The sequence below is a fragment of the Podarcis muralis genome, chromosome 17, assembly GCF_964188315.1.
Source record: "Podarcis muralis chromosome 17, rPodMur119.hap1.1, whole genome shotgun sequence".
NCBI classification, from domain to species: Eukaryota; Metazoa; Chordata; class Lepidosauria; order Squamata; family Lacertidae; genus Podarcis; species Podarcis muralis.
Window position 1 is genome coordinate 29,110,452 of NC_135671.1, and position 12,789 is coordinate 29,123,240.

The 12,789-nt window shown below is 48.2% G+C and overlaps 1 protein-coding gene across 2 annotated transcripts in view; it reads left to right on the plus strand.

Moving 5' to 3' along the window:
- The first annotated feature begins 5,799 nt into the window (after positions 1 to 5,799).
- VLDLR (very low density lipoprotein receptor) overlaps positions 5,800 to 12,789 on the plus strand; it is a 31,139-nt gene continuing 24,149 nt past the window's right edge. Inside the window, exon 1 of one of the 2 annotated variants that reach the window (XM_028712477.2) lies at positions 5,800 to 6,514. In XM_028712477.2, coding sequence (XP_028568310.2) covers positions 6,439 to 6,514 — 76 coding nt within the window. In that variant the 5' untranslated portion in view covers positions 5,800 to 6,438. The remainder of the gene's footprint in view (positions 6,515 to 12,789) is intronic. The other variant, XM_028712476.2, reaches the window with a different exon arrangement.

The following is a 12,789-nucleotide window of genomic DNA, read 5'->3' on the forward strand; positions in this document are numbered from 1 at the left end:
AAGGCCGACAGAAAAACACCTCTTTTGCTGGCAAGAGAGACTTAAGTAATGCTGGCGAGATTTCTGTGCACTCCCTGCCACACACACAATACATTCTTCTGGTGTTTATGAAGGAACCTCCCAGAGTATTTCTGAATGACCTGAAAGCAGCCAAAAAGGAAAGTGTGTAGACAGACCGGGAACAATCCTACTCCCGCAACTCCATCTTTAATATGCAATGATGGTGGTCAGCAGGATCTCCAAGGTTAGCTGGACCATACGGAGGCTCCATGTGCATCTTCCCAGGTGGGGCTCAGCCCCCATCTTCTGCTTCCCAGCACATCATCCACACTCACTGACCCACCAGGCAGTTTGTAGCATTACCTCCTGTGAGCTTACAGCTTTATTCCCTCTTCTAACTTGTCCATTTATCTCCCCGTTGCCTTCCTTGAATTTTTTTTTTAAAAAACTTGCTTCATGCTACGTGCAATTTAATTAGCAGCATCCTCTGTATGGGATGGATGGGACGTGGGTGGCGCTGTGGGTTAAACCACAGAGCCTAGGACTTGCCGATCAGAAGGTCGGCAGTTCGAATCCCCGTGACGGGGTGAGCTCCTGTTGCTCGGTCCCTGCTCCTGCCAACCTAGCAGTTCGAAGGCACGTCAAAGTGCAAGTAGATAAATAGGTACCGCTCTGGCGGGAAGGTAAACGGCGTTTCCGTGCGCTGCTCTGGTTCGCCAGAAGCTGCTTAGTCCTGCTGGCCACATGACCCGGAAGCTGTACGCCGGCTCCCTAGGCCAATAAAGCGAGATGAGCGCCAAAACCCCAGAGTCGGCCACGACTGGACCTAATGGTCAGGGGTCCCTTTACCCTTACCTTTACCTTTACCTGTATGGGATCCTTGCTCCGCTTCACCCACCATGGAGCCCACTCTTAGTGAGGAAGACCTAAAAGTGCAGCCGCTGCAACTTCCAAGAAGGTGAAGAAGGGACCTCAGCATCATTGCCCTCTGCAGCATCTCCCTTGTGCTTCTGTAAGTCTCCTCTGGAGGAGAGATGTGGGAGCCAGCTGCAAGTAATCTAGCCTGGAGAGAAGGCCCCTCCTGCTCTGAGCTGTGTCTCAGCCCCACTCCTACGGGGCCTGCAAGTGTCAGAAGGTCTGAACCAGCAGCCAGCTGTCCTTGTCTTCTTTCTTGTGGCTTTGCACTTATGTATTTAAGTCTAGATTATTTTCCCCAAAAATTTTTTTATTGGTTTTCACAATATTATAAACAAACAAACAAACAAACAAACAAACAAACAAACGCACAAGACAAACAAACATAACAAACATAAATCATAGCCTTATTGAAAATTACAGTTATTAACTTTGTTAAGTGACTTCCTCGCTTCCCTTGCATATCCTTTTAACGGTTTTCCAAATCCCAATTTTTATGAAATTTAACTTAAACATTAACATCCTTAAATCTTCACCTTATATAATTAAACATATTAATTCATCACTTAACATAAATAAAATCCTAAGTCCATCAAGTATCTGCAAGCTATTTCCGGTTAATTTAACTTAACAAATTTAACTAAATAATCATTAAATTTATTCCATTCTTCCTGATATTCCTCCTCCTTCTGGTTGCGGACTCTTCCGGTTAGGTCGGCTAGCTCCGAAAAATCCATCATCTTCATCTGCCATTCTTCTACTGTTGGTAATTCTTGGGTTTTCCATTTTTTGGCTAACAAAATACGAGCAGCAGTTGTGGGATACAAAAATAATTTAACATCTTTCTTGGGCAATTCCAAACCTGTTATTCCAAGAAGAAAGGCCTCTGGTTTCTTTATAAATGTATATTTCAACATTTTTTTTTCCAATTCATTATAAATCTTTGCAATACAGTATTGATTTATTTGATGATGCTTCATAAACGGTTGGTTTTTGTCTTATTTGAATTTGTTGATTGATGGTATATTTTGTAAACTGCTTTCTATTCCGAACTCCCCACTGCAATGTTTTGTCATTTGAAAAGTGGGCATGACTTTAGTTACAACTTATTGTGGAAAGGTGAAAAAACTGGAAACTAATTTTTATTTTTTTAATAATAATAAAAATAAAATTTATTTATATCCCGCCCTCCCCAGCCAAAGCCGGGCTCACCCAGTTTTATTTTTGGGGGGTGATAGGACACATCACTGAAGGAGGAGCTATGGAATCCTTTCTCATTCAAAATGTTCACACCCCCAGTAGTTTTGCAAGCACTTCTCCGTAAATGTGTATTTGCAAACTTTCACTTAGCAACATTTCACCCTATTGCTAGAGGTGAGAGGGAAAACATCACTAGCTGCATTCCTTATCCCCTTTCAGTTCACCTTACATCAAAACAGGTTTGGGTATAAATGATAGAAATACGCAAGCTTACTGCAGTATTGGATAGAAAAACCAAGTACTTACTCAACCTGAATCTGTTTGCAATGAATAACTCCAACTAAAGACAATGACTCTTAAGAATTTTCCATTTGTTTCAGGATTGCTGATTTACCAGTTCTAAAAAAAAATATACCATGAACATAGCAAATTGTGGGGTTTCTCAGCCTGCTTTATTCTACTTCCTTCCTGTTGCCTGGCTGGTAACCTTTGCCAGGCCTATGAAGAATAGCAGTTACCTCTATTTTGAAAATTGGAATGGAAAAAAAAATCTATGGTAAATTTTAAATCGGGTACAGTGGTATCTCGGGTTAAGTACTTATTTCGTTCCGGAGGTCCGTACTTAACCTGAAACTGTTCTTCCCCAAATTGGCTCTGGGCATGACCTGGTGTTGCTGCTCATGTGCAATCAGTTTCCATAGTGCCAAACAGCTATTTGGAGAACAGAGGAAAAGAGTCACTCTGGATTTGGAACGGCTATGTACACCAATGAAATCCCCATTGCGGTCCCGCTCGCAGTGACTCCTCCCCAGGGAGCAAGGCCTAATCTAAGAAGATGAACAACCTGGACAAGACAGGTGTGGGGATTTAAAGTGAGTACCTCAGGTTAGGGGTCACGAAGAGTCGGACACGACTAAACGACTAAACAACTAAACAACAACAACCTCAGGTGAAGTACTTAATTCATTCTGGAGGTCAGTTCTTAACCTGGAACTGTTCTTAACCTGAAGCACCACTTTAGCTAATGGGGCCTCCTGCTGCTGCCGCGCAGCCAGAGCACAATTTCTGTTCTCATCCTGAAGCAAAGTTCTTAACCCGAGGTACTATTTCTGGGTTAGCGGAGTCTGTAACCTGAAGCGTCTGTAACCCGAGGTACCACTGTATTGGAGAATAGTGTAAAAGTTTTACATACTCTGACTTCTCCTTAGTTTTTCTAAGACTACTGGCAAAGGGGGAAACTATAAATTTTATAAGTAAAACAAATGGTGCTGTTTCTACCATAATCCTAATATATTGGCCAAAATGCAAAGAGTTACAGTACTTTCTGTGTGCTTATGAGCTTCCGCCTCCCCGCACTATGGAACTTTTTCATTATTTGAACAACAGACCCCTAAAGTTCCCTTAATTTCAGACATGGTTTGATCTGAGGACTCAGGACGCAGGAATGTTGCTGAAGTTAAGCAGGTCTGGGCCTGGTCAGCATTTGGATGGGAGACCACATTGGAAGCCCACTTTGTGGCTCACAAGCCCTCCAACTCCAAGACTGTGCTGTACTAATAGCTGTGGAGTTATGTGGAAGTAAAAGGTGCTTCACGCATCATGTTGGGAGCAGATGCCCTGCTATTGCAGTGATGCTTCTGGTAATAAAGAGGTAACCTGCCAAGAGAGCTAGGCATCCCTTAACAGGCATACTGGGGAACAGCAGCCAATCAGCTTCCTCGATTCTTTAAGGAAGTACATTGTCTGCCTTCCATTTAGCCAATATGCATTTATTGCATGAAAAAGACACTCCAATGCCAGCGTAGCTCTAAGCAAACACTGCTGTGTAAAATGCCCATCAGTCTCGTGCCGCGGAAGTTAGTGGGGCTTCTTTCCACATTACATGTTTCATGATAAGCTGTTTATTGCAACATCTGTGCATCAAAATAAGTGCAACCCTTTATTAAGGTCACTATCAGATCCTCGGGGGACGCGGGTGGCACTGTGGGTTAAACCACAGAGCCTAGGACTTGCTGATCAGAAGGTCGTGGTTCGAATCCCCGCAAAGGGGTGAGCTCCTGTTGCTCGGTCCCTGCTCCTGCCAACCTAGCAGTTTGAAAGCACATCAAAGTGCAAGTAGATAAATAGGTACCGCTCCGGCGGGAAGGTAAATGGTTTTCCGTGCGCTGCTCTGGTTCGCCAGAAGCGGCTTAGTCATGCTGGCCACATGACCTGGAAGCTGTACGCCGGCTCCCTCGGCCAGTAAAGTGAGATGAGCGCCGCAACCCCAGAGTTGGTGACAACTGGACCTAATGGTCAGGGGTCCCTTTACCTTATCAGATCCTGCATTTCCATGCATTGTAAAGATGGCTGGGCTTTCATTCACTTTGCATTCAGAAGGCTGACAGCTGTTGGGCAAAAATTCAACGAGCGCTGCATTTGCATGCGTGGATGTGCAGTGTGATGCAAAGAGCTGCACCTGTTATATTCCTGCCTGCTCTGCAGCAGTTAAAAGACACAAGAGGAAGCCTGCCAAGGGAGGGGAGAGATGATTTGCAACCCTCTGTCATATGAGAGCAGCCACTTGGAGCCGGGACTGAACTCTGGTTGTTCATGGGAGGTGAGTGCTTTAAATAATGGAGATTGGAATCATCAATAAGTGACACTTCCAAATATTACTTCTGGAATATCACAGACTGCTCAAAGCAAAGCAGAGCTAACCCTATACATATCTACTCCTAAGTACCGTATTTTTTGCACCATAACACTCACTTTTTTCCTCCTAGAAAGTAAGGGGAAATGTCTGTGCGTGTTATGGAGCGAATGCCTGCGGGTGGCGGGGGGATCTGCTGCAGTCGTGAGCCGAGGATCCATGGTTCCCCTTCCTTCCCTCCTCCATGGTTACAAAGCATGGATCCACATGGATCCTCAGGATTTTTGCATTGGGCTACTCCAAACTCACTGTCAGTTCACATGTCTGTGGCCACAGCATGAACCACAAAAATCATATATCCACTATTTCGTTTAGAATATTTTTTTTCTTGTTTTCCTCCTATGTGTGTGTTATGGTCTGGTGCGTGATATAGAGTGAAAAATATGGTAAATCCCACTGAATTCAGTGGGACTTCTTCCCAGTAAAGTGAGCATTGGAGCTTTAAGAGTCTCATTCGAAGGCTGCAATCCTACAGGCACTTACTCAGCGATGGGACTTACTTCCGAGTAGACATGGTTAGGATCCCCATATCTGGGCCATGCCTTTATTAGGACCAACCCAGGGGCAGGGGTCCCTTTGGTTCCATCCCCCCAAAAGTAACTTCAAAGCAATCCGTTCCAATCTCTTGCGGCCCCTCTCTGATTCCTCACGCATGCACGTGCACACGCGCATAAACACGAATTTATTCCCCCTTCTATGTTTGGCCACGCAGGGCTCGGTTGGTGGAGCATGAGCCTCTTCGTCTCCGGGTGGTGGGTTCGAGCCCCATGTGGGGCAAAAGGTTCCCGTATTGCAAGAGGATGGACTAGATGAACCAAGAGGTCCCCTCCAAGCCTAGGATTCCTGGGGTCTTTGCCACACCTTTTCAAAACACCTGCCTGTGGAGAGGGTTCCTAACTTGGCAGAGAGAGAAAGAGAGAAGACTTGAAACACAGGACGAAACTGTATCACACTGAAATGTGGGACAATCCTGCATCACCCAGGCCTTTCCGCGCGTGGATCTCCTCCCGCTCCTCCGCCACCCCCGCCAGGCAAAGCGCAACTTACTGCGCGGAGGTGCGGGGCGCGCGCGGCTCCTCTGCGCGCAGTCGGCGGCGCGGGCGCCGAAGAGCCTCCCTTGCGCGCCTGCTCGCTCCTTCGCAGCTGGGCGGCGCGCGCGGGATCGCGGCTGCGCGCGTCGGGCGCGCGCCCGGCGCAGCTGCGGCGCCAGGTTGGGCGCATCAGGAAATCAGGGCAGCGGCGGCGCTGGCGATTGGAGGCGCGGGCAGGAGCCCCGCAGACGCCGCCCAGCCAGGCGCCCGCACGCGGCCGCGGAGGCAGCGCGGCGCCTCTATAAGAGCGCCCGGAGACGCGCAGCCCGCCCTCCCCGCCTGCTCGCCCCGTCAACCTCGCCCGCGCCGCCGGACGCGGGTGCGCGCAAGCCAGGGGGCCTCCCGGAGACGCGCCTCGTCCGTCCTTGCGCCGCCTGCCTCGTCCGGGAGTCTGCCGGCTCCGCTTTCCAAAAAGGAGCCGCGCGGGTGGAAAGAAGGACGGACTCGGTCGTCGTCGCTGCCGCTGCTGCCGCTTCTTGCCCGTCCGCCGCTCCCGCGCCTGCTTTGGCTCCGCGGAGCTGCGCGAGGAGGCGCCGCACGATGGGCGCGCTGCCCGGCTGGGCTCTCGTCTGGCTGCCTCTGCTGCTGGCCTCGGCTCGCCTGCCCGCGGCGCGCGGTGAGTAGCCGGCAGCGAGACGGGGCGCGGGGCCTTTTCCACGCGGGTGCGGGGAAGCGCCGTGGGCGGAGGAGCGGGAGGACTACGAGGAGGCACCGCGCGCCGGGAAGAGGCTTGGGGGTTCCCGTGGGTGAGGAAGGGGTGCGTCTGGGTGGGCGCTCCCTCCTCCGGGGGGTCTCCGGGTGGAATGAGGTCCCCCCCTCGGAAAAGCAGCCCGAGAAACGCAGCCCGACGCGCCGGAGCAGCCGCAGCCGCGGGCTGCTTCTGGGCACTCGAGGGGGGGCGTCGCTTCGCGGGGGGCGTCGAGGGAAGCCCTGGCGAGGGATAGACGGGATCCCCTTTCCGTGCCACGGCCGAAGAAGCCGGCAGGCCTCGGGAGGAGGGGGCAGGCAGAGGCTCTTTGTTTCCAGGGCTGCTGCTGCTGCCGCCTCCACTCCGCCGGTGAAGAGATCACCTGGGATCTTTCCCCCATTTCGCCCTGGGAGGAGATTTCCATGGCATAGAGAGCGAGCAGCTGGCTTCCTTCTTGCTGCTCCCCTGTTGCTTGCAGCGTCCATCCCAGGCGCGTTTTACCCATTCCAAGACCCGGCTTTCAGATTTTCTAAGGAAAGGCTCGCCAAACTCCATAGTCCAACTAATTGCTCTGGCTGCCTTTATGGATCAGGTGAACTGTTTGGTGGTCCGGGGCTCCGTCTGTAAGATACCGGAATGGGACTCGAATGAAACAGGGGGACTTGGGGGGGGGGGGAGTGAAGCTTCTTGGAGTGCCGCCTCGCTCGTGGCCTGTGAACAAACCCCCGTGTTTTGTGCGCAATTTGGGCTGACATTTGGGTCTCCTCTGGTGGCAACTGCTCTCTGCTCTTTAAGCAGTGGCTCTGCAAAGGTTTATAAGTAACACCTGGGACAGAAGCGTTTGTTTGAGTAGTTAAACTATGAACCAGCCGCTCCCTAAAATGACACTTTTTCAAAATTTGCTTTGCTAACCTGAAGTGTGTGTGGCTTGAAGATAAACGGGGAGCAACTGGAGAGTTAAACGAGACTTTGAGTAACAGCTTCAAGAAGAGCCACACCAGATGACTCCAATGAAGGCCATTGGTGTTAAAGGGAAATCTGCCCTCGAAAGTACTTGATGCTGATGGTTATCCTTTTGAAGCAGGCCAGAATAGCCTATAACTGGCCCTTCTAGGCCAGAAAGGTGCAGCAGTGAATTCAAACTGCAAGAAAGGAGATTCTGACTAAGTACTGTACTGTATTAGGAAGTTTTCTGACCATAAGAGCTGTGTCGCAGTGGAACAAACTCCCTTTGGAGTTGGTGGACTTTCTAAGCAGAGGTTGGGTGTCTGTCTGTCAGGGATGCTTTGAGATTCCTGCACTGCACAGGGTTGGACTAGATGACCCTCGGGCTCCCTTCCCGCTCCATTATTTATTATATTTGTATACTGGCCTAAACCTGCAGGTCTCAGTTCGCAGTTCTACGATTCTAAGTATTGCCATACTTTTACAGACATCTGAAGGTAGCCCTGTTTGGAGAAGTTTTTAATGGCTGATGTTTAATTGTGTTTTTAATATTTTGGTGGGAGCCGCCCAGAGTGACTGGAGCAACCGAATCAGATGGACAGCAAATAATAATAATAATAATAATAATAATAATAATAATAATAATAATAATTTTGCTGTGGGGCTGAGCAGGGCACTAGCAGACAAAATCTTCCACAACCCCAAACCTAAATTCTAAATTTCCGCTAATGAAATTGTTGAGAGAAAGTTGAGTGAAGTTCGCCTGAACTTTGACTGCTACTGTTGCAGTTGGCCATATTTGCTACAGTATTTTAACTGTCTCTTCCTTACTTGTTTCATTTGCTTGGTCTTTGCCTCTTAATCCCATAAAGGTCTAATAGTTGTCGCAAACACTCAAAAAGTGACTAGATACCTGAATTCTTCAGAAGTACTTTGTGTAGTTAAAATGTGTGCTATAAACTCTGAACTTGGTGTAATAAGGACCTTCTTGGGCTAAGGATCTCCTTGCAGCTGGAGATGGCATGGCTAAGGCTTTCTTGGCTTAAGGACCACATTGTTACGACCAGTCATCCCTCTTGGGGGCTACACTCTTGCGAACACCTAGATGCACAGCCCCATTTGACTAATTCAGGGTGAAGTCTTGGAGAGAAAGCTATGGCTGGGGAGGGTTGTCTGGGCAGGGAGGGGGCTGTTAGCTATCCCTGGTGGGGCAGGGATACCAGCCATTCAGATACCGCATCACTGGCACTTAAATAAATCCTGGGCACGTGCCAACTTTTAGAAGAGGTCCTCCCTTGGGAATATAAATATAGTCCCTGAAACTTTATTTTATATATTTTTGTTTCATAAAACATAGGTGCTCCTCGATTGTGCAAAGAACAAACCAACCTCAAAGCAACTACTTTGAGATTCTAATTCATGAGGCCTTAAATGTGTTGGCTCTGCATTAAACTGGGTCACCGGCTAATACATTCTCCAATCAGGGGGTGAATGATTGTCACTTCTATGTAATTCAATTTAGCATTGGCCTACTACCAGGCTAGCGGGACGCGGGTGGCGCTGTGGGTTAAACCACTGAGCCTAGGACTTACTGATCAGAAGGACAGCGGTTCGAATCCCCGCGACGGGGTGAGCTCCCATTGATCGGTCCCTGCTCCTGCCAACTTAGGAGTTCGAAAGCACGTCAAAGTGCAAGTAGATAAATAGGTACCGCTCTGGCAGGAAGGTAAACTGCACTTCCGTGCGCTGCTCTGGTTCGCCAGAAGCTGCTTAGTCATGCTGGCCACATGACCCGGAAGCTGTCTGCGGACAAACGCTGGCTGCCTCGGCCTATAGAGCAAGATGAGCGCGCAACCCCAGAGTCGGTCACGACTGGACCTAATGGTGAGGGGTCCCTTTACCTTTTTACTACCAGGCTAGTTCATCAACTATCCAAATAGGAAGATGGAGCTTGCATTAGTGGTGGTAATGTCTTTAAAAATTTGTAGTGCCCCAGGCTGTCCTAAAACCTAAGGATTTATAGCTGGGACCCTGCACATATCACCCCTTTCCCAAGTCTTCACTTCTCGGTATCTAATCAGGAAATGCCACTTCCAGCCAGAAGTTTATTTCTGAGCACTGACTGTACATTATACTGGCGAGCTCTGCTAAGAGGAGTTGACTTAGATCACCACTTGCTGTTTTAGTGAGAACTAAAATAAATGTTCTCTACTAACCTTCAGGTGGCAAAAGTAAACATGGAAATGATGCAACAAATTAAGAAGAGTCTTGCATCATGCTGCACTTCCTTGGCCTTTACAATGCCTGGATCATGTTTCACTGTGCTTCTAGACAGATGAGCCTGACTAGAGCCTGCGCAGAAGAGAATTTATTCTTGTCCTTCAGATCAGCTTGGGAGTACGTGCTGGGAGGAGGAGCACAATTCCTCGCTTCTGGAAGTAATAAGTTCAAAAACTGGAATACAGTACTAGTTAAAAGTCAGCTATTCTGATTCCTTTGCATGTCAGGCAGTACTTTCCTTACTGCAGTTATACTTGCAAAAGGAAGCTATTCTACTTTGTGGCAAGTGAGACCTGCTGATGTGTTGTAGTAGTAATAATATAGTAATAATAATGCTGCAATATTTATACACCACGCATCTGGCTAGGTTGCACCAGCCACTCGGGGCAGCTTCCAACATATATAAAAAATATAATAAAACATTAAAACTTCCCTATACATGACTGCCTTCACATGTCTTATTTATCTCCTTGATGGGAGGGCAAGTGCCACTGCCGAGAAGGCCCTCTGCCTGGTTCCCTGTAACTTCACTTCTCACAGTGAGGGAACCACCAAAAGACCCTTGGCGCTGGACCTGTGTGTCTGGGCTGAGCAATGGGGGTGGAGACGCTCCTTCAGGTATACTGAGCCAAGGCCGTTTAGGGCTTTAAAGGCCAGCACCAACACTTTGAATTGTGCTCGGAAACGTACTGGGAGCAAGGGAAGATCCTTTAGGACCGGTGTCATATGGTCTTGGCGGCCGCTCCCAGTCACCAGTCTAGCTGCCACATTCTGGATTAGTTGTAGTTTCTGGGTCACCTTTAAAGGTAGCCCCACGTAGAGCGTATTGCAGTAGTCCAAGCGGGAGATAACCAGAGCATGCACCACTCTGGCGAGACAGTCTGCGGGCAGGTAGGGTCTCAGCCTGCGTACCAGATGGAGCTGGTAGACAGCTGCCCTGGACACAGAATGGACCTGTGTCTCCATGGACAGCTATGAGCCCAGGCTGCACACCTGGTCCTTTGGGGGCACGGAGTCCCCCACACCAACCTGCTTATAGTTTATAAGCTTCTAAATTGTATGTGAGGATGGTTGTAGTTCACGGGTGAGTAACATATGCTCTGCATGCAGAAGGTTGCCATTTTATCCCGGGCACGTCAGGTGGTGCTAGGAAAGACTGCTGTCTGAAATCCTGGAAAGATGCTGGTCTTGGCTAGAAGGACCAATAGTCTGACCTTTTATCAAGCAGCTTTCTGTGCTTCTGTGTATGGCTGGTTAGCCTTGAGTAGTGGTTTCATGTGCTAGGTGTCACCTTAACATCAAATAATGGAGTTTGGGTCAATAACAGGCAGCTATGCCATTGTGCCATGGCTAAGCCTCTGCTACCAATCATAGTTTCAGTACTGTATTTTAAATGGTGGCTGTTTGTCTTGTGTTCCCCCTTATGCCCTTACCCATCCAAGCCCTCTCTTAAATGTTTCAAAATCAGCAATGTTTTGCAGGCCATGGGGAATTCTCTTCCCAGTTACAGTACAAGCATTCAGAATGTGTGCAAGCCAAAAATTCGAGTTGCTGATGGCAGATCATGGCACTGCTAAGCAGTGCTGCATCCTGCAGGCCAGACACAGGATCTCTTTCCCTTTGCAGATTCAAGATCCCCTGACTCAAAAGACCAGGGACAACACTTTCTTGAAATCTGATTCTTTGCTGTAGTCATGGGGTGAATTCTTGGGTCCCCCCCCATTTCTAGTTGTTGGCTCAGTTGCATTGCTCAGTTTTACTGAATATATTGAATTTGTTTTATTTCAGTTTTCAAATCTAGTTAAGTTAGTTAAACTTTGCCTTTTCTATGTATTGTGTACTGGAAACTTCCATTGCAGGATTCCTGACTTTGCTCCATTTCCCCCAACCCTGCTCTCAACTGGGGGGGAGGGGGGAGAAGTGGGGGATGTGTGTGTACCCCTGACCGTTAAGTCCAGTCGCGGACGACTCTGGGGTCACTCTATAGGCCAAGGGAGCCAACATTTGTCTGCAGACAGTTTTCCCAGGTCATGTGGCCATCATGACTAAGCTGCTTCTGACGAACCAGAGCAGCACACAGTAATGCTGTTTACCTTCCCGCCAGAGTGGTACCTATTTATCTACTTGCATTTTGATGTGCCAGGTTGGCAGGAGCTGAGATCGAGCAACGAGAGCTCACCCCGTTGCGGGGATTCGAACTGCCGACCTCCTGATCGGCAAGCCCAAGAGGCTCAGTGGTTTAGACCACAGCACCACCCACATCCCATAATAAATATATTTTACATAATAAAAATGGTATCTGCAAGTGCTGAAATACCACTTAGCCTTCAGGGGTGATGAACATCTTCCTAGAATTAGTTGATCCTATGAACTTTGAGTTAAGACCCCAAAGGAACCTCACAAAGACGTCTCAGAGCATATCAAGACAACTCACTTAAGGAGCATAAGTTTTGGCACATGGCACTCAGTCTGCTACTTCCATGGTGATTTATATGTCGTGTGTTTGCACATTTGAGTCTAGGAGGCTGATTTGGCACACTTAACCTCCAATAAAAGTCGCTTCACAAGTAAAAATTCCTGGTAGTGTTGACATTCTGTATACTCTTCTGCATGTTTGTGTAGTATACATATTGGTTTATATGTTTAGGCTTTATTTTAGCATTTTGGAACTAAAAATCTTCCTTAAAGAAACCCCAAGTACGATATTACTTGCCCCCCTCCTGTCTTGAACTGCTCTTGAACTCTGCCTGCATGTCTTCTCTGAGGTCAGTCTGTTCTCAACCATCCCACTCTTCGAATGCATGCTTGCAAAGTCTTTTCAGAGTGACTCATTTCTTAATACTGGCCATTGCTCCCTGCTTCGTCGACTCAGTTTGCTCAGCTATATAGTATGTGCCTTATCTTCTCTTAGATGAAACTATCTGCCCAGGGGGTGTTATAATCTATGTTTAGTGCTTGGTGGTTTGGCAAAAGTATTG